Source organism: Musa acuminata, chromosome BXJ3-8 (assembly GCF_036884655.1).
Source record: "Musa acuminata AAA Group cultivar baxijiao chromosome BXJ3-8, Cavendish_Baxijiao_AAA, whole genome shotgun sequence".
In the NCBI taxonomy this organism is placed as follows: Eukaryota; Viridiplantae; Streptophyta; class Magnoliopsida; order Zingiberales; family Musaceae; genus Musa; species Musa acuminata.
In genome coordinates, this window is record NC_088356.1 from 10,805,965 (window position 1) to 10,826,642 (window position 20,678).

Here is a 20,678-nt window from a genome sequence, read left to right on the forward strand (position 1 = left end):
CAATCGGTGGAACTCATCTAGGACTCTCTCAGCTTCAGTGCAATGGATTTCCGGATCTTGCTGGCCAAATCAAGAATCTATCACTCGAACATCAATATCTAACTGGAAAACCTTTTATTTCGATAGATTTGGCATGCCTAAACAAGGCCGTCAATGAGTTCTTGATGTTTAACTACTACATAGCATCAACGGGACACAGGAGGCGAACTCTCTTCTCTCCGGTGTGACTCCTATGACAGAGTGGATGTATTCCCAGCAGAACTTGCCACATCTCCACCAGCCGGACCACCACCACCATCACCAGTCTTCTGATCGTTCAGAGATAACAACGCCAGATTGTTCATCACCATTGAATCGGCCATGCCAGCGTACTGGCTCGGTAGCAGCGCCGAATTATAGTAAACGTACTCTCGAGGTCCTCCCGTCAACGCCACCGCGTTCCTCCCCGTCTGCGCCATCGTGTCTGCCATGAACATCTGAGCCATCAGCTTCTGCTGCATCCCGGACAGCGCCGCCGCCGGATCGATCTGTCGTTGGGCAGCGGTGGCCTGTTCCGCGGGCTTCGTCCCCGACACGAAGCAGCTGATGTGGCCGCCGAAATCGCAAGCCCTGCAGATGTAAAGCCACTGAGACGAGGCGTCGAAAGCGCCTCGGCACAGGTCGCACAAGTAGCCCCGCCCACTGGTGGGATCCTGGTGGACCAGCGTCACCGGGTGGGGATGGGACGGGTGGCTCAGCTTCTCTGCGAGACCGTCGCAGGGGAGGTGTCGGTCGAACTGACAGCGAGCGCAGTGGAAGCAGAAGGCGGCTCCGTTCTGGCCGCACGCGTTGCAAAGGAAGGCACCGGTGGAGTACGCCGGCAAGAGATGGAGGGTGAGCGGGTGGGAGGGATGGGCGGGGTGGGGTGGCGGAGGACTTGCGGCAGCCGAGCGCAGGTCGGGTCGAGAACGTAGCGGCACCGCTCGCACCGGTAGGCCGAGGCGGCGCAAGGATGGCGGCACGCGTGGCAGACGGGCTTCGCTTCGTCTCCGCGCAGATCGGTGAGCTTCAAGGGGTGGAGATGGGTGATGTGGTGGATGGTCTTCTCCTGCTTGTTCTCCCACTCCATGATCTCACACCCTAAGTTGTCATCTCCCCTGCTTCTGTGGACATTAATATGAGACTCTCAGCTCCAGAGGTGGTAAACAAGTCAACGGAGCTCTATTATCGGAGATGCCATGGACGGCATGGGAGAAGCACGAGTCAAAGAAATGTTGGGAAAAAACATGTTAAAAGCGGAATATTTTTTTTTCTTTTTTATGGATCAAAATGGGTTCTTCATCAAAATACCACAGCACAGTATAAACAATAACAAATAATCAATCACACAGTGAGATCAAATCTTGGAAAACTCAATGTGGGAAAAACCATGAGACCGTAGTCCACCTGATCAGAATAACATCAAGAATCCCGAAGTGGACTTCTTGGAATCAATATCACTTGTATGTCTGCATCTGTATAACCTTCTAACACAGGTTCATCACTGCCAAAACATAAACATAACTTGGAAGTACCTCTTAGATATCTTAATATCTATTTCACTACTGCCCAATGTTCCTTTCCAGGTTTAGAGAGAAATCGACTAACAACTCCAACTACATGAGCTATATCTGGCCTAGTACAAACCATAGCATATATCAAACTTCCTATTGCAGATGAGTAAGGCACTTTGGATATTTTTTCTTTTTCTTTCTCACTTGTAGGACATTGTTTCGAACTAAACTTGAAATGACCTACAAATGGAGAATAAACTGCTTTGGCTTTATTCATATTGAATCTTTCAAAAACCTTTTCAATATAAGTCTCCTGAGATAGCAAAATCTTCATTTTCTTTCTATCACGAAGAATCTTCATGCCAAGTATTTGTTTCATCGATCCCAAGTCTTTCATGGCAAAAGACTTACTTAGCTCTCTTTTAAGCTTTCCAAATTTTTCAACATCATGGTCAACAATCAGCATATCATCAACATATAGCAGTAAAATAATAAAATCATCATCTGAAAATTTATTTATAAACACACAATGATCAGATGTGGTTTTATCATACCCTTGGCTCATCATAAAGGAATTAAACTTCTTATACCATTGTCTAGGTGCCTGTTCGAGCCCATATAAGCTTTTCTTAAGCTTACACACCATATTTTCTTTTCCCTTGACTTTGAAACCTTCTGGTTGCTCCATATAAATTTCTTCTTCTAAGTCATCATGAAGAAATGCTGTTTTTATATCAAGTTGTTCAACTTCTAAATTCAAGCGGGCAGCCAAACCAAGAACAACTCGGATAGAAGACATTTTCACAATTGGAGAAAATATTTCTTCAAAGTCAATACCTTTCTTCTGACTGAATCCTTTCACAATTAGTCGTGTCTTGTATCTTTGTTGTGAGCTATTATTTTCAGTCTTCAATTTATAAACCCACTTATTCTTAAGAGCTTTCTTCTCTTTAGGCAACTTTATCAAGTCATAGGTGTGGTTCTCAAGCAATAATCTCATCTCTTCTTGCATGGCTTCAACCCACTCATTCTTATTCTCATGTAGAATAGCTTCTTGGTAAGTTTTTAGCTCTCCCCCGTTAGTAAACATAACATACTCATGTGGATGATATCTGGTAGATGGTTATCGCTCTCTAGTGGATCTTCTCAATGAAATCTCAACTGATGGTGGAGGTATATCATCACTGGTATTCTCACCAATATCTTCTTGTTCATCTCCCCCATGATCATCATGAACTACAGGTGAAGGAACTGGACCCAAACTCCAAGGAATATATACAGAGGTTTCTGGCTTCTCAATATTATCACCATCATCAAACAATTGGTCTTCAAGAAATATAACATCTCTGCTTCTAATAATCTTCTTGTTCATTGGATCCTATAATCTGTACCCAAACTCTTCATGACCATATCCCAAGAAGATACATGCCTTTGCTTTACTATCAAGCTTGGACCTCTCATCTTTGGGATCTCATCTTTGGGAATATGAACAAATGCTTTACACCCAAAGACTCTTAAGTGATTATAAGATATATCTTTTTCTCTCCATACTCTCTTTGGAGCATCATCTTTCAGAGGAACCGCTGGAGAAAGATTTATCAGATCAACTGTAGTTCTCATAGCGTCCCCCCAAAATGACTTTGGTAACTTGGCGTGGGAAAGCATACACCTAATCCTTTCTTCAATAGTTTTGTTCATCCTTTCTATCATACCGTTCTGTTGAGGAGTTTTAGGAACTGTTTTCTTAAGCCTAATACCATGGAACCTACAATAATTCTCAAAAGGACCCTTGTACTCGTCATCATTATCTAATCGAATACACTTTAATTTTCTGCCAGTTTCTCTTTCAACACTAATATAAAACTCCTTGAAAACATCGAGTACCTGGTCTTTAGATTTCAAAGCAAAAGTCCACACTTTTCTAGAATGGTCATCAATAAAAGTAACAAAATAAAGAGCACCTCCAAGAGTTCTAATTTTGCATAGTACAGACATCAGTATGAACTAGATCAATAACATCTGATCTTCTATATGATGGATATGTCTGAAATGCAACTCTATGTATTTTTTCAGCTAAACAATGATCATAAGATTTAAGAGATATACCTTGCAACTCTAGTAAGAACTGCTTTCTAGCAAGAGTTTGAAGTCCCTTCTCACTGATATGTCCAAGCCTCTTATGCCAAAGATCTATACTTTCACCTTTTTAAATTGCATTAATCTCTCCTTTGTGTAGCTTAGCTTCCATGACATAAAAAGAGTTAAGTTTCTTTCCTCTTGTCATAATTAGAGAACCTTTAGTGAGTTTCCATTTGCTTTCACCAAAATAGTATGCAAAGCCCTCATCATCAAGTTTACCTGTAGATATCAAGTTAAGACGAATATCTAAAACATGTCTTACATCTTTGAGTATCAATTTGCCCCCAATACTGGTCTCCAAGCAAATATCTCCAATACCCACAATCTTAGATGTATCACTGTTTCCCATTCTGACATTACCAAAATCACCAACAGTGTAAGATCTAAAGAAATCACCATGAGAAGTAACATGAAATGAAGCACCAGAGTCAATTACTCAGTTACTGTCCTGAGCTACAAGACTGACACAACCTTCATCACAGATAATAGTGATACTACCTTCAGCAGCAACTATATTGGTCTCTTTTTTATTTTTCTTCATTTCATTCTGTTCTCGCTTCCAAAACCTACACTCTTTCTTCATGTGACCTGGTCTGTTACAGTGAAAACATTTAATATCTCTTCTAGACTTGGATCTTTCACTATAATCATGTGGATTTATGTTATGACTTCTTCCACGTCTTTCTTGTTTTTCAGTAATAAATGCCCCAGAAGAAGATTCACCCTGTTCTTTCCTTCTGACATCTTCATTTAGCAAATTATCTTTAACCATATCTATAGTTAGAGTCCCCTTTGGCATGGAGTTACAAATTGTCACCACATATGTTTCTCAACTTTCTGGTAAAGAGTTGAGAAGTAATAATCCCTGCATCTCATCATTTATATTCATTTTCATAGCAACCAACTTGTTTGCAAGACTCTGAAATAGGCTTATATGCTTAACAATGTTACCACCATCTTTATACTTCAAATTTATAAGCCTTCTGAGGAGAGAAATTCTATTTTCCACTGTCTTTTTCACAAAGAGATTTTCTAACCTTTGTCAAACAACATCAGCTCTGGTTTCATCTGAAATATGCTCATGCAAGTTTATATCCATCCATCTTCTAATATAGGCAATGGCTTTTTTATGTTGAACTTCCCATTCTTCATCGTCCATAGTAGAAGGTTTATCTTTAACCTTGATAGGTTTATATAAATCTTTGTAATATAGCAAATCTTCCATCAGACGCCTTCAAGTGGAATAATTTGATGAGTTCAATTTAATCATACCATTTGACTGCCGTAGTCCACCTCAAACTTCCACTATCAATAATAATGATAACATATTTACAGTAAGTCTTCTCTAGAATAACTAGAGGATCAGAATAACATTAAGAATATAGATCTTGGCTCTAGCATATCATCATGATTGATCTCCTCGAAAGAGAATTCTAGATCTCATAAAGTAAATATCACAGAAAAGTACCATAGAGAGGATAAACTGCAGATCAACACCGTTAGGATTGTAGAGTTTGCTGCAAGAATTTTCCACATAAAATTTGAGCCGAAACTGATAACGTTTCACACCGATCGTTAAGCAAAAAAACTCATAAGCCTAATCTTTCTCTTTCTATTTCTCTTTCCCCTATTTCTCTGCACGCCGCCGCACATTCACTGCGCTCTAATCTTTTTCTTCTTCAATTTGTCCTTTCTCTTTTTATTTCTTTAATTTCTTTGATTTGAACTCAAACGGTCAAACGGTCCCATTTGTCCAAGCCCACGTATGGGCTGCACCAACAAGAAAGCAGCTGATGGACAACGATGCACAAAGTCGTCGCTAAACGTGATCACAAAGGCTCTGCTCGCTGCAACACTGTCAGTTGCTACAGCACAAAGTCAATGTATCGCTTCCTCTGCGTTTGACTATGACTTTAGACCACGGAATAATATCAGTGTCTTAAAACGATACGTTACAATCATTATTAAAGATCATAACGGTTTCGGAGCGCGCGCTACAGATGATAATAACGGGCCTTTATAACCATGGGGCAACTACCTTCGCCAAGCATGTCCGTTCCAATGCCTCCGGGGCTTCGAATCGGCTCGCTTCGAAGAACCCTAATCTCGTTTCGAGCCCCTAAACCCCATCCCGACCGCTTCTGCCCCCTTTCTTCTTCCTCCCAATCCTCTTCTTGCTCTAGTCGATCTCTTCTAAGCGGCTTCATCCGCGCCACCCTTCCTTCCCGCAGATCGCTCTCCTCCTCTTCTCAGGTGCCACGGGGTCCCCACACGAGCAGAATGAGCCCAACGCCTCGCCTTCGTCGTGTCGATCCATGTGTGGTCTCTGAGATCGTTGCATTGATCAGCGGAGACTCAGATGATCTGGAGTCGAAGTTGCGCCTCCTGAATCTGAGCCCTTCGCATGCCCTTGTTTCGGAGACTCTTCGCGCGTTGAACGATCGTGGCGTCTCGGCATTGCGGTTCTTCGGCTGGGTTTTGGGTTCTTACCCCGATTTCAGGCCTAATTCTGAAGCCTACAATCTGATTGTATTGAACCTCGGCCTCTTCGACGATTATAGCACCATGCATCGCGTGTTCGATGAGATATCCTCGAAGGGGCATTGCTTAACAGGAAAGGCCTTCTCTTTTCTTGCGGCTCGCGGCGCTGATGTGATCAAGGATTCTGTCAGAGAACTCGTTGAGTTGCTAAGTAGAGTCGGCGGATCTTGCCGAGGATCGGGAATCTTTTCGTTGATCAAATTGCTTTGCTCTATGAATGCCTTTGATCTTGCTATCTCGGTGATGGAGGAGACGGCGAGGAGGACTTCATATTACAATGTGCTTATCGCTGCAAAGTGCAGGAACCTTGACTTTCAAGGTGCACGTGATGTGTTCGACAAAATGCGAAGGTTTGGTTGTGACCCGAACACGAAATCTTACAATTATTTGCTTGGGAGCCTCTTTAAGAACAAGAGAGTTGTTGAAGCATGCGAGTTGCTCCAAGCAATGGAAGACTTGGGATACGTTCCGGATTCGGTAACTTTTGAGGTCATTCTGGTTCATGCGTGTAAGGCTAACAGGATGAGTTTTGCCGTCAAGTTCGTCGATCAGATGTTGTCTGAAGGGTCTAAGCCAAGCCTAGCAACACATGCGGCATTCATAAAAGGATACTTCTGGTCAGGGCACGCGGAAGACGCTTACCAGTATGTGGTGGATATGAGCATGAAAGATAAATGTTCGGTCAATATGAATTTTAGCTTACTTGCCAAACTTTACTGTGTGTCGGGAAGGATAGAAGAGGCAGGCAGAATTCTTTATGAGATGATGGGTGAGGGCTTAAAACCCAATTTTCCTGTTTATATGAGGGTGATGAAGGATCTCCATAAAATATCGAGGGGAGATTTGGCATTAGAACTTAAAACCAAGTTTCAACAATTCAGCTTACGTACAGATGGCAGATGATCTTATTCTCAATATGAGCTATGTGGCAATATCAATCTCAGTTCATAAGTTCAGAGAATTCTCAGCAATTTTGTTCATGAGTTTAGCTGGGAAGACTGGTTCTATGAAATTTGTAACTCTGAATGGAGGTATATTCTTTGGACAGCTAGATGAATTAACATGCTGCTTATTCTTAACCAAGAAATTGCATTTCATTGGATCGAAATGTTGATTGATGTTCAAAGCTTTGCTCTGTATATTGGATAACAAAGAAACTGTCATGTTGTATGTATGTAGCAACTAACAAGTGCCATTGGGTCCTGTTCTGTATAATAGTCAACTCTTCACTAGGAATGAGCATACATATATTAATGCATGTATACAATTGTGTACATATTTTGATATGTATATTACATAACAAAGTTTGTTATGCTCTAATTGACCTGATGCCTAATTATCGATTATGTCATCCATCAAACTCCAATATAGCAATAATGGTATTGATAAATATTCATAACAATACAGTGAGATTCAAGCAAAGAGAATGTGAGTTCTCCCTCTTACAATATTGGCTTTGTGCTCTTTACATCGCAAACCATTTTCTACTTCAAAATATCCTCTGACATAATGTCATAGGATCCTGACATATCCCTTGTTTCCATTCTGTTGTGCAGGTCTCATCCTAGAACACATCTTAACTCCTGGAGCACATCTTAATTTCTCTTCAGAACACCTTGGTCACGGCCATCTTGGATTGGATCACCTCATTTCCTCTTCATTCAGCTACCTCGGCCTGATGGCTGCCTCGGTCATAATCATTTTGGTAATCTTTTGGTACGTTAACTTATTTACTTCAGCAAAAAGGTTGAATCGGCTCAGCATACATGAACAAATTTAACTGCTTCATAACACGAAGCACTAATACCATTTATGATATGTCCTTTGTTTACTTTGTTTATGTGACTTCTTGTACATTGCATGTGTGATGGATGATCTATTGCATGTGCCAGGCCCCCTGATGGAAAACCAACATACAAGACTGCATTGCGCCTGTGTTCGAAGTCTCCACAGCGCTATATCGGTTGTCAGCACTTGGTCTTTCTCCTGTCCTTGTTGGGAATTTTCCTTAGATTTTACATTTAAGTGGATCCCATATTATCACTCTAATCACAAGAGAGAGTTTATCATCCAAAGGTTCCTTGGTGCACTTGAATGGGTGCATACTTCCAAAAACGTATCCACTAATGTAACAGAAAAAATTGTCGGGGGACAGTGAAGAGCCATCATCTTTCCTTTGTACCTGATGTAATCTTCCCAGAGAAGGCAAATAAATCTTCAGGGACAGGGTTTCTCATCTTACCCACCAAGCTGGAGTAGATCTCAAGAGGAGCAGAACGAGCACATGCAGTTGGATATAGGCAAGAAAAGTTCTGGTAGAGTCACACTGGGGTGGGGCTGTTCTTCTCATCCACAATATGCTGGTCTCCAACACATGAGCATCATTCAGCTGCCATTGTCTGACCTGCCAAACAAAAACAGAGTGAATGTGGATTGCTCTCAAGATTCTTGACCGGGGCACAGCTTTTTTGGCCCCTCTCAAATCCTTCCTTGTTTGTAGGGAGAGAGAATACACTGACGAGTAGCATTTTGGCTCTCCTGTCCCCTCTCTTTTGGTTGCCCCAAGTCTGTTTAATGGTGGTGAGCCAGTGGATTTCTTTTCCTTGTAGATATCAGAAAGCAGCTGCCGAATGCTGGCTTTGCCATGGTAAAAGAATTCACTCTCTTTCTGGAGTAGTATTCCCCTGCAACTGCTTGAAATATACAGGAATTATAGGTTCAGGTAGGAAAACTTGGTATGATTACATGAATGAAAGTTTGGCGAGCATAGCGAATGACTGATGTCTAAATGCTTTGGATTGCAATTCTAATTTTGGTTGACTGGCCTTTCAAAAAACAAAAAGTTGTAAGACAAGGAAAGAAGAAGGCTAGTATCAATCTGGAGTCTTAAGACTTTTGACATGTAATGCTAGTCTCCGACACAGTCACATGGGTTGCGCTACATTGCAATTATGCTCATAGATGAGACAATCCATTATCAGCAAGAAAAAAAGGAAGAACGATGAATGGATCAGTCGAGAGTATCGTGAAGAATGGCAATTCTAAACTTGTGAGATCTGCTAAATTGCTTGATCACGAGGAATTGTAGTTGCTTGTAAAGCCATAATGCCGATCGTACCGATTATTATATCTGTAATCACGTATGTTCCAATAAGTGGCCAATATTAGTTTTAAGGTCTTTATGATATAAGAAAGAGAACGGTTGGGTGACGAACTTTACGGTTAATGCAGCATCTATGTACCGGACGTGGTGGTTTACTTGCCATCAGATCCTCATCAAGCGGCCAGCATGATGCCTTGCACTCTGGGCTGCTGCTGTCCTCGTCTCTCCAAATCTTATACCCCTACTTTTTCCGGTGGTGGAGACGCGTCAATGTGGGTTGGGATCTTTTGCAGCCATTATCCACAGCCTTCCGCTTCCATCCCGAATCGGTGGGACACGTGACTTCGGATGATCGGACAAACGGCCGAGGAGTACCACGTGTCTTAAGTCAAGGTGAAGTGCACGCTTCATGTTACAGGCATCCTCGAACCTGATCCTTCAAGTTTTCAGATGTCAAAGTATATAAATAATAGTATTTATCCATTAAAAAATTTTGATATTATACATATTCCTTCAAATATTAGAATATATATTCCAAAAGCGTAAACTCTAATCTTAATTTAGGTTTTTAAAAATAATAAATAAAATAATTATTAATACTAATTACTAACCATCATTATTAATATTATATCACATGTTTTTTATCTTGCCTTTTTAACCTCACAACGTGAGGTCACAACCAGAGGTGGGGATTAAATTGAGGGAGCGCCACGTGTAAGCGGCTCCTGGCCACATGTATAGAGCAGCTTCTGGAACCATCCCCTGTGTGAATTTTTTTTAAAGGGCAAAAAAATCTCCCCGTCCTACGTGGCATCACCTCCTCTCCTTTTGCCTGCGTGTTTGCATTCTTCCTCCGACCGTGGCTTCCATTCTTAGTCCCGTCTCCCCCTCTCTCTCTTTTCCTCTTCTTCTTCCTCCTTTTCCTCTTGATCAGGACCGGTATCTTGAAAGAAGGATTGTTTGGTGAATCATGACGTGTTCGACTTCTTGAAGATTCCGTCAGATATCGAAGGAGATCGGCGGCGGCAGCTTTGGATGAGAGCAGTTCTTGCGAGGATGGAGAGTCAGGTAGACGAATATTTCTTACCTTTTTGGGTTCGCTGCTTTGTTTTGGGAGTTTTGGAAAAAGTTCGGGAGGCAAAAAATTGTTCTTGTGTGGGGTTGGGTGCGGTTTGATTTGTCGTGCTTCCCATTTCATTTTGCTGTTTTGAAGCTCGATGCTCGTGTGATTGAGGGTTTGTGGTGAAGGATTGTTTTGATCGATTAGGGCTGTGTCCAAATGCCTGTGGATTTGATGGACTCGTGTCCCAAAAAACTGGTTGTTTTTTTTTTTTTGCCCCCTTGAACTTCTGAACTCACCTCTCTGTATGTGGGGGAAGATTTACCCATAAGGATTTGCAATCAAGAGGTTATAGAATAATATGAGATTTGAAGGAAAGAATGTTTGCTTTATTTCTTTTCATTGATAGGCATCTTATTCTCGCCATCTGAATGTGAGGATACTGGTTAAAAGTAGGAATTTTCTTAGCTGGTCATGTTAGTGTTCTTAGATCCATCACACACTATTAGATGCTATATATATACATGGCCAAGAAACATATCTATCTCAAGTTAGTTGCTGAATTGGGATTTGTATAACCAGGAGCTACACGAAGTCACGAGTCCGAAACCTGTTTGTGATTCCTACAATCAAATGGATGTGGATGCGAAAACATCATCGATGAGTATTCCTCGCTCGAAGGAGATTGATTCACCTGTGACGGAACAGGCTCCCAGGGTATCTTCTATCGTCAATTGTTCTCTTCGAGCTTCGACTTGGTTGTTTCCTAATGAAATTTCTTCTGGGTTTTGTTAATTAGGTCAGGAAACCTTATACAATAACAAAGCAGCGAGAGAGGTGGACGGAGGAAGAACACAACAAGTTTCTTGAAGCTTTGCAGCAGTACGGGCGTGCTTGGCGCCGTATAGAAGGTTATTATGATTCTTTCTTTTTTCTTCTTGTTTTCAGTTCGGACATTCTTAGCCTGTATCTGCATTCACACTTGGGAATTTAATTTGCAGAACATATAGGTACAAAGACAGCAGTTCAGATCAGGAGTCATGCCCAGAAGTTCTTTTCTAAGGTTAATTGCTGCTTCAGTAACTATTTGTCTGTCATAATGTGGTGCCCATGGGTGGTCTTGCTCGACTGATAAAGTCAGTCATTCATGGAGATGAGCACCGAAAGCTTTTCTTTCCAGCTCAATATTTCTCTTTCTCATCCACTTAGGTGGTTCGCGAGTCTGGCAGCAATGACAACACAGGCACGTCGAAGGGCATCGAGATTCCTCCCCCTCGGCCAAAGAGGAAACCAGTGCACCCGTATCCGCGTAAATTGTCTCACTCATCCAACAAGGAGATTCCTGCTCTGAAACAACTTGAGAGGCCTCGTTTGCAGAGTCCTATAATCTGTGAGCAGGACAACAGATCGCCTACATCAGTTCTATCGGCTGTTGGATCGGAAACCATGGGTTCCGTGTTCTCAATTGGCCAAAATGGTTGCTCATCTCCGGTTTCATCTGCTGCTGGTTCAAATGATCAAGATGATCGAGGACAGTCACCTATTATGATGGTTCAAGAAGAGCATAAGCTTCGAGGTTTTGACCCTGCAGTTCCTGCTTCGGCTAGGCAAGACCAGCTTCCAGAGGTAATCTTTCAAATAAGCATCAAAACCTGTCGGAGTGATCGCAAAACTTATTTTTCTGACTGGCCTATTTAAAAATGCTTCAGGTGATAGACCACTGCCCTAATGCATACACCTCATCCGAAGCGCCATTACCAACTCTCAAGCTGTTTGGAAAGATGGTAGTCGTGACTGATTCAAACGTTTCATCTGCTTCTGGTGCTGCTAACATCACACAGCCCCAGCCAACCTCATCCGTTGACATCAAAGATCTCCAAGAGAACAAAGCTCTTAATTTGCATTCCAAGGCTGAAATGTGGTTGCAAAGAGCAAGACATGGAGTTTTTACTGGGGACTTGATCAGAAGCACATGCGATGCTTACCCTGGTCAGCCACCCCCCTTGTTGTATCGCTTTCCGTTAGTCGGAGGCCACTCTGTAGAGCCTACGTTTCTTTCTCCACCATGGTGGTCCATTTATGGCAACTTGCCTTTCTCGTATATCGATCTGCAACCACAGTATCCTCTGCAATTCGGGATGGAAGCCGCAGGCAATGAAGACATGCAGAGGGAGGGTTCTTGGACTGGTTCTAACACTGCATCGACCAGCGGAGCAGGACTAACCGATCCAAATGCTGTTGTGGTGAACTCAAATAAAGCAGAAAATGTGGCAGAGAGTGATTCAATGCCTTGCACGAGTCTAAAGCCGAGCAGTATCCCGGCTTCCCGAAGAGGGAGCGGGGGCTCCGGAAGGGGATTTGTGCCTTACAACAGGTGTGCAGTAGAGAGTGAAGTGCAGCAGTCAGTGACGGCCAGTGAAGATGGTGAAAGCCAGGCAATAAGGTTGTGTTTGTAGCCGGCACGGCCTCAAATACGATACTATATATACCTCATCCTACTCACTTCAAATATGATACTATATATACCTCATCAAGCTTTTCGTCTGCAGAGATGGTTCTTTAACAAGAAGGGAAGACTGTTGAACTGTGAATTGTGGTAACAGTTGGAGGAGCGTTAGTTAGGTCTGCCATCTCTGTTGCTTGTTGTATGTAGATCACTTCATGGACTGATGAAGCTTCAGTTCAGTTGTAGCAACTCTAACTCTCTCTCTCTCTCTCTCTCTCTCTAACTCTCTCTCTCTCTCCATTGTCATACAACAGTCGTCTGTGTCGTATGTTGTAAAACATGTTGATGTTGGTAAATCCTGCTGTTGTTCCGTTAGCTGAGTTCGTCTGATCTACATAAATCACATGATCTCTCGTTTGGCAACACAAGCATGAATGAACAATCCTTTGCACCGAAACCCATGCGGCAGATGATGGGAGTCTACTCGGAGTTAATTGTTGATCTTTGTAAAAGTGGAAGATGAAGTGGGCAAACCTTTCGGTCACAATGATTCCAAGCTTCCTTCGTCCTAGTTTGGCACAGTGATGAATCAAAGAACTCTGCTTTGCCGCCTGCCGACGCCATCCATCGCCCTCAGGCAGGCATTCATGGATCGATCCCAACACCGCCTCCATTGTCTTTCTTGTTTTGTACTATAAAAATTAAAGGGTATGTTTCTCAAATAAAATAAATTTTTTATTTTTTTTTCTTCATAGCATTTTTTTATTTCAACCATTCGTTCTTTATTTTCTAAAAGATAATATTATCTCCGATCTCCATCATCGTCTATCGCTATTGTCGTTTTTTCGTTCGTCATATTTATTCTCACTCTCATTCATCGTCCGTAAGTTTATTTTTATCTTTGTTTATTATTATCATCGTGTTCCATGATTAGCTTTATCCTATCGAGACTCTACCTAGACTTATTCTCATGGAGCCAAAGACAACCACAACGAGATGATCGAGCAAAAGCAACGACTAATTTAAAAATATTTTATAATAAAAAAAAGTGAAAGCTTATATTTTTTTTAAAGAATTTGCTCAAAATTAAATACTAATAATAAATAAAATAATAATATAGTGAGATATAATGAGGTGGTGGTGGTGGAGAGAGACTAAACCTTCGAAGGGCAAAGCACCCACCGATGGTGGGTTGGATTGACGAAAAGGAAAAGGTGGGAGAGCACAAGATGCAGAACAAAAGGGATGGGGTCCAGCGCGGCTGATCCTGTACCGCCACGTGGGTGCTTTCCCGGCACGTGCAGAAAGAGCACGGCGCCACTAAGGGGACGAGCTCCTCGTTGGCCGCCGCGGAGTCGCCCCCTCCTGGCCCGACTTTTTGGACTTCGTCGGCGAGGCTGTGCTTTTACGAGGAATTGCCACCTCACTCGTCATATGATACTAATTCAAATATACTTTTTATCTTTATATCTTCTTTGTTTAATTCTAACATGATACAAGAGCTTTTGCGTTAAGCAAATTTGTTTTTCTTTTCTTCTTCTTCGCTGTCCAGCAATAGTGTTGAACAAAATCGCGCTTCACATCGAGGAGTGGATCGACAAGATCCTCCGCATCCAACACCTTAAATCATTCTCACATACTCCTCAACTAGTTGGAACGCAAACATCGATATATCGTAGAAACCGATCTCACACTTCTACATCAAGTCTCAATGCCAGCAACCTTTTGGTCTACAGCCTTTGAAACTGTCGTCACCTTATTAATCGTCTACTCATTCTAGTTCTGCAATACCAATCACCATTTGAAAAATTATTTTTCAAATCCTCAAACCTTCAAAAACTCAGAATATTTGATTATTTATGTTATCCATGGTTACGTCCCTATGCCCCACACAAGATAACATCAAGATCTAAGCATTACATCTTCATAGGATACTCTTGAACATAATATCTTTCGGTGCTACGAATCCAAAACTCAAAAAGTCTTTATTTCACGTCATGTTATTTTTGTGGAGTCTTGCTTTCCATTTTAAAACATCTACTATGCAAGCCACTTCACCAAATATATATCATTGGAGTATACCATCGATCCTCTCAAATGAATCTCTTACCACACCATCTAATCCCTCTCTTAAAGATCGATACTCTTCTATTTTCCCGGTTCAATAGCTCCTCACTCCCTTCATTACTTCTCCTCTTCCTTCTTCATAAGCCTTACCTACTACTGAAACAATATCCTTATAAACACAACAACCTTCTTTACCTAGTCCCCCCTGATGTATCTCAACCTGCCCTGACCCATGTCAATGCCTCTCCACCACCCATACCAATAACACAACCTACAGCTCCTAAACATCCAATGACAACACGCTCAAAAAGTAGTATCTTTAAACCACGTCAAGTTCTCGACCTACATGCTATCAACAAATCCTCTCTTGAGATCAATCAACCTACCACAATTATTCAAACTCAAAAATCTCCATACTGGCATAAAGTTATGTGTGAAGAATATGATGCTCTACTCCATAGCTCCACATGGACTCTTGGACATTTTCATCCTATACAAAACATCATCGGGTGTAAATGAGTCTTTCGAATTAAGCGGAACTCAGACGGGTCCGTTGCTCGATATAAAGCACGTTTAGTAGCCAAAGGGTTTCATCAACGATATGGCGTTGACTTCACAGATACCTTCAGTCTCATAGTTAAACCCATAATAATTCGGTTTGTTTTAAGTTTGGCCATCTCCAAAGACTAGCACTTATGACAACTGGATGTTAATAATGTCTTTTTACGATGGACTCTAACTGAAGATGTCTTTATGTAGCAACCCCCTGGCTTCGTTCATCACCAGTATCCGGACCTTGTCTGCAAACTATAAAAAGTCATTTATGGACTCCGTCAAGCTCCAAGAGTTTGGTACACTGAACTTGGATCGTTTCTGATATCAACTGGCTTCATCAACTCCAAGTCTGATACCTCTTTATTCCTACGACAACAACATGGAAATACAATATATCTTCTAGTATATGTAGATGATATTATTGTCATAGGCAATGATCCGTTGAAGATTCAGACATTTCTAAAACAATTGGCTGATCGATTCTCCCTCAAAGATTTAGGACCCTTGAGTTACTTTTTAGGAATGGAAGTAACATTTACATCCTCATGTCTCCTCCTCTCACAGAGAAAGTATATTCAAGACTTATTATCAAAGATAAATATGCAGGATGCAAAAGAAGTTGCTACTCCTCTCTCTACTAGTGAATCACTCAAATTATATGATGGTAGCTTGGCTCCTTACGGTACTTGGTTCTCACCCGTTCAAATATCTCATTTGCAGTCAATAAATTATTTCAACACATGCACTAACCTTCTACTATGCATTGGTTTGTGCTTAAACAAATTTTACGATATCTTAAAGAGATCCTTAATCATGATCTATTTCTACGTAAAACCACTCCACTTCATCTACATGTCTTTGCTGGATAGGCAAGAAACTTTGATGATAGAACCTCCATGTTAGGATATGTCATCTTTCTTGGGTCTAATCCAATCAGTTTGAGTTCTAAGAAATAAAAGATAATTGTCTAGTCTTCAACTGAAGCTAAATATCGTGTCATTGCTATCATTGCTGCTGAACTCAATTGGGTTACAAATCTCCTCAAGGAACTCAAAGTCAAATCTCCTCAAGGAACTCAAAGTCAACTCTACCCTTACTTCTACAATATATTATGACAATGTAGGAGCTACCTACTTATGTGTCAATCCAGTATTTCGTTGTCAGACATCAACTTCGTGTCTCTCATGTCCATACAGCTGATCAACTAGCAAACTCACTCACGAAGCCTCTAGTCGCAAACTATTTTTATTGCATCGATCCAGGTATCCTTGACAGGAGCTCGATGGGTATGATAATAGAGAGATTACCTTGATTGCATAACAGATGAGATTTCTGAAAATTCTTGCTTTTTACGAGGTCCACTTGGCCTCATGAAGGGTAAGGAGGAGGTGGTGTCGAAGTAAAGGGACGAAAACTATAAACTCTCGTGATGAGACGAAAACTACTACGACTGGACGACGAGGGAGTCCGGAGGGGGCGCAATAGGTAAAGGTAACATGATGGACGAGATAACCAATTGGAAGAGGGAACCGACAGGCTTTGGCGAGGAAAAGAGAAGAAGACAAGCTTGTGATCCATTGTGGCCGTCGATGCAGATCCAGCAAACCAAAAGGAAGCAAAAGCCAAAGCTGTGAGCTTCTCCCGAACGCCGACGATAATCCACGCTAAAAAGCCATCGCATCAACCTCAACCACAGCCAGAAAAGCCATGGAGATGGGGGGCCGCCCATCTCCCCTTGCTTCCCTTGATCCAAAAGCTATTCCAGAACTCACTATAAAGCCATCGACGAGGCTTGCCCTCCCCTCCCCTCCCCTTGCTTTCTACGTTCCTCTTCCCCGTTCTTGCTTCCCCTTGTCCTCCTCCTCCTCCTCCTCTCTCTCTCTCTCTCTCTCTGTATATCTAACTGTTAGGTTGTGTGATTAGCGTTTTGTCGATTAGCTGAGGAGAGTAGCAGGTTGCTCCTTGAGGCAAAAAGTTAGCAAGAGCTACTTGGTGTTGCGGTGTTGAGGATTAGCAATGGCGTCGATGAGTCTCCCTCCTGGTTTCCGGTTTCATCCCACCGACGAGGAGCTCGTGGTGTACTATCTCAAGAGAAAGATCAACGGACGTGAACTCGAGTTGGAGATCATCCCAGAGGTTGACCTCTACAAGTGTGAGCCATGGGATCTACCAGGTGATATTTCTCTTTGCTTTATTAACCGCTTGTGGTAATCATGTGAACCCTTCCATATCTCATATCAAACAATGCAATCTGTAAGCAAATACATCAACAAAATGATGTTGATATGGAACAAGAAGCTTGCCTTGCCTTGCCTTGCCTTGCACTCAATTCTTCATCTCCTTCAACTTGGCACATTGATCAAGTCCATATCCCTACTCCACTTCTTCAAGAAAAGACTCCTAGTATTTGATTCCTCGATTACTTGTTGGGGAGAGCCTTCCTAGTTCCCAATTATATATATTCTACTATATACATGTATACATACATAATATGGCAGACAAACTCCCATTACTTGGACCTTTGTTCTCATCCCGATCCTTCTTTTACACACTAGACTGGCGATTGCTGATGAGTTAGATGGGCCTCTCATCTTCCAAATTAAGGTGAAGGTCCAAAAGAACCACAGGATATCATTGTTTTGAACCAAAAGGTCAAAAGGTCACTTTGACTTCAGCTACAAGAGAGAACAAGATCCTCCTTCCCCCCATCCATTCCAAACACTCGAGCTTTCCTAGAATATCTTCGATAGCTTGCGAGAACAGTAGCACATGGCACTCCAAGACAAAAAGGAAAGCATGGATAGAAATCACAGTGTCGTGTTCACATATATGGATTCTCCTGATGATGCACCTAAACCAGTCATGGAACGTAATCCAAGGTAGAAGATGCAGGGAAGTAGAGAGAAAGTTGGCGTCATCTTATACTTGTTACCTCATCCTTACCTTTCAGAGAAATCTTTTCTACCGGGCAAAGACCTCGAGTGGTACTTCTTCAGCCCACGAGATCGCAAGTACCCCAATGGGTCGAGGACTAACCGAGCAACTCAGGCCGGCTACTGGAAGGCCACCGGGAAGGATCGGAGGGTGAGCTCCCAACGCCGCGCGGTCGGGACGAAGAAAACCCTCGTCTACTACCGAGGCCGAGCTCCGCATGGCTCTCGGACCGACTGGGTCATGCACGAATACCGCCTCGACGAGAAGGAATGCGAGAATGCCGCCGCAGGTTTACAGGTACGTCAACGTCCTCTTCTTCTTTCTCTCCTTGTTGATGACGAGTTCATGGCCATGGGCGTCTGTGCGTCGATGAAGGATGCGTATGCACTGTGCCGCGTGTTCAAGAAGACCGCACCGGGCCCACAGATCGTCGTGGATCACTCGCAGTGGATGTCGACAGACCGATCCCCGACTGTTGATCTCTCCTCCGATGGAAGAGGGGACGAGTTCGAGAGCCGTGAGATGATGCAGGGGGCGTCTCTCGATGGCAGTGCTTGTGAGGACGGCAAGTGGATGCAGTATCTAACCGAAGAGGCATTCGGTGGTGGAGTTCCGTGTCATGATCCGGGAAGCTTCACTTACATGCCATCCAAGGTTAAGGATCATCCACTCCGATGCTTCCCTGATACCCCCACCCCATCTACTCTGCTCAACCGGTGTTCGTGTTCAGGTGGATGTGGCGTTGGAGTGTGCGAGGCTTCAACACAGGCTCTCCTTGCCGCCATTGGAGGTGGAGGACTTCCCTCGTATGGATCTCACCCAGTCGAAGGCCATGCGTTCCGGCAGCTTCCAAGAAGGCAGTAACCAGGTGGACATCCTGCAGGAGATCTTATCGGTCGCCTCCGCCTCTAATGAACTGATCGACGACTCCAGCTACGCTGACATGTGGGTTGGAACCACTAATCCTCATCTTGACGAATTTGCTTCTTTCTTGGAGCCCACGAAACTTATCGAGATAAGCGATCTGGAAGAGGAGTTGAAGGAGGAGGAGAAGAAGAAAGTGGAGAATCTGCGAGGGGTGAGTTGTGGAGCCAACATATATACATAGCTTAAAACGATGTCACTGTTTCGATTTGATTTGCTTTTACTTGATTCACAGATAGTTGTGGAAAGCGAAGAGAGGAGTGTAAGATTGGGAAGCATTCCAACCTACCAATTCGGGGAGGCTGTAGGCATTGAAGGTACGTCGTCTTCAAGCCGTGACTCCAAAGTCGAACGCTTGGGATACAGGCCATCGTATTAACTAAAAGCTAGATCGCCAGGAGAAGCTGATGGCCGCACCAGATCGAATGACGTAGATGATGATGACACGAAACCTATATTTCCGGAGTCTGGACCAGATGATCTTGCCGTTGGTTTTCTCGGCGTCCACCACCGGCATGGCGGCGACGAAGGCCGAGCCGACCATGAGTACGAGAAGGTGGAATTCCAGCGCGGGCTATTTGTGTCGCATGCCGGCATGATCGAAACATTCTTCCACCGCATCGAGCCATCGAAGAAGGTCAGCTTCCATTTGAGTCCAGTGGCGAGAGGAGACATGGCTGCCGAGACGCATGGGGATGCGGCGAGAAGTAGAGGAAGGTTTCCATTCTTCGGCAGGGTTAAGGCATTCATACAAGACAAACTCATAAGAAACGAGGCATGTCAGGGCAATGGAAGAGCGAGTGAAATGGTAGAAATCGCGGCACTCGTGTTGTCATCCCGAACCAATCAGAGTGATGAGGCGAAGGGGCAAGTCATGGAACAGGAAAGAGAAGGTGGATGCACTACTTGGAAGAAAAAAGAGGAGAATAAGAAGAGTCGCAGAGGGGGTGACTGTGAGAGCAACGTCTGGTTTCCAGACATGAGGGCGGGGAGAGGCATTTGCAGAATGTTTTTGCTTGGGAAGTTGCCATTCCTCCTATCTTCTGCGTTGCCTCCCCACGGCTTCAGGAGTTGATCATATATATACTCACTCTTGTCACTGTGGAATCAGAGTCGCTTGTCACCCAGAGAAGGAGACAAGTTCGTCTTATACTGGACGCCGATGCAATTGTAACATTCATATGATTTCGAATACAGAAATTGCATTACTGGCAGAATCGCCTCGACAAGATTAATCGGACATGCCGATCCGACACAGGAATCATAATCCTGACAAGATGAACATTCCGCTCCATCAGTTGTCACATCAATCCGTGATTGCGATCTGCCCAAGAGCGACAACAACAATAAGCTCACATCTACTGCCACATATAAAAT

General features: G+C 43.0%; 4 protein-coding genes across 5 annotated transcripts; 3 read left to right on the plus strand and 1 right to left on the minus strand.

Annotated features, from left to right (window-relative positions):
* Nucleotides 1-99: 99 nt before the first annotated feature.
* LOC135645766 (uncharacterized) lies at nucleotides 100-1,219 on the minus strand. Its single transcript, XM_065164460.1, has 2 exons — nucleotides 1,195-1,219; nucleotides 100-1,111 (listed from the first exon to the last, which is right to left on the minus strand). Exons 1-2 carry the CDS (start codon nucleotides 1,217-1,219, stop codon nucleotides 231-233), a joined length of 906 nt encoding a protein of 301 aa, XP_065020532.1. The 3' UTR covers nucleotides 100-230.
* Nucleotides 1,220-5,726: 4,507 nt separating this feature from the next.
* LOC135586024 (pentatricopeptide repeat-containing protein At5g64320, mitochondrial-like) lies at nucleotides 5,727-9,334 on the plus strand. The gene is made up of 3 exons (XM_065163677.1): nucleotides 5,727-7,243; nucleotides 7,769-7,917; nucleotides 8,105-9,334. Exon 1 carries the CDS (start codon nucleotides 5,733-5,735, stop codon nucleotides 7,113-7,115), a length of 1,383 nt encoding a protein of 460 aa, XP_065019749.1. The 5' UTR covers nucleotides 5,727-5,732; the 3' UTR covers nucleotides 7,116-7,243; nucleotides 7,769-7,917; nucleotides 8,105-9,334.
* An 840-nt stretch (nucleotides 9,335-10,174) lies between these two features.
* Nucleotides 10,175-13,089, plus strand: LOC135644914 (protein REVEILLE 5-like). Its single transcript, XM_065162888.1, has 6 exons — nucleotides 10,175-10,383; nucleotides 10,958-11,092; nucleotides 11,175-11,286; nucleotides 11,377-11,438; nucleotides 11,585-12,001; nucleotides 12,085-13,089. The coding sequence occupies exons 1-6, from the start codon at nucleotides 10,351-10,353 to the stop codon at nucleotides 12,829-12,831; spliced, it is 1,506 nt and encodes a 501-aa protein (XP_065018960.1). The 5' UTR covers nucleotides 10,175-10,350; the 3' UTR covers nucleotides 12,832-13,089.
* Nucleotides 13,090-17,329: 4,240 nt separating this feature from the next.
* On the plus strand, nucleotides 17,330-20,502 carry LOC103994453 (NAC domain-containing protein 54). 2 transcript variants are annotated; one of them, XM_009414787.3, is made up of 6 exons: nucleotides 17,330-17,616; nucleotides 18,394-18,674; nucleotides 18,753-19,031; nucleotides 19,108-19,455; nucleotides 19,537-19,618; nucleotides 19,700-20,502. In XM_009414787.3, the coding sequence occupies exons 1-6, from the start codon at nucleotides 17,460-17,462 to the stop codon at nucleotides 20,374-20,376; spliced, it is 1,824 nt and encodes a 607-aa protein (XP_009413062.2). In that variant the 5' UTR covers nucleotides 17,330-17,459; the 3' UTR covers nucleotides 20,377-20,502. The 2 variants fall into 2 exon arrangements, with proteins under 2 accessions (XP_009413062.2, XP_065017927.1); XM_065161855.1 differs by having other exon boundaries at nucleotides 18,394-19,031.
* The last annotated feature ends 176 nt before the right edge of the window (nucleotides 20,503-20,678 follow it).

Bases quoted from the DNA above. Each gene is read 5' to 3' on its own strand.
- LOC135645766 (XM_065164460.1), bottom strand. From the start codon at position 1,219: ATGGCATCTCCGATAATAGAGCTCC. The intron at 1,112-1,194 runs GTTGACTTGTTT...TTAGGGTGTGAG, and splicing joins ATCTCCGATAATAGAGCTCC to ATCATGGAGTGGGAGAACAA.
- LOC135586024 (XM_065163677.1), top strand. From the start codon at position 5,733: ATGCCTCCGGGGCTTCGAATCGGCTCGCTTCGAAGAACCCTAATCTCG.
- LOC135644914 (XM_065162888.1), top strand. From the start codon at position 10,351: ATGAGAGCAGTTCTTGCGAGGATGGAGAGTCAG. The intron at 11,439-11,584 runs GTTAATTGCTGC...TCATCCACTTAG, and splicing joins CCCAGAAGTTCTTTTCTAAG to GTGGTTCGCGAGTCTGGCAG. The intron at 12,002-12,084 runs GTAATCTTTCAA...AAAATGCTTCAG, and splicing joins GGCAAGACCAGCTTCCAGAG to GTGATAGACCACTGCCCTAA.
- LOC103994453 (XM_065161855.1), top strand. From the start codon at position 17,460: ATGGCGTCGATGAGTCTCCCTCCTGGTTTCCGGTTTCATCCCACCGAC. The intron at 17,617-18,393 runs GTGATATTTCTC...CTTACCTTTCAG, and splicing joins TGAGCCATGGGATCTACCAG to AGAAATCTTTTCTACCGGGC. The intron at 19,619-19,699 runs GTACGTCGTCTT...CTAGATCGCCAG, and splicing joins GGAGGCTGTAGGCATTGAAG to GAGAAGCTGATGGCCGCACC.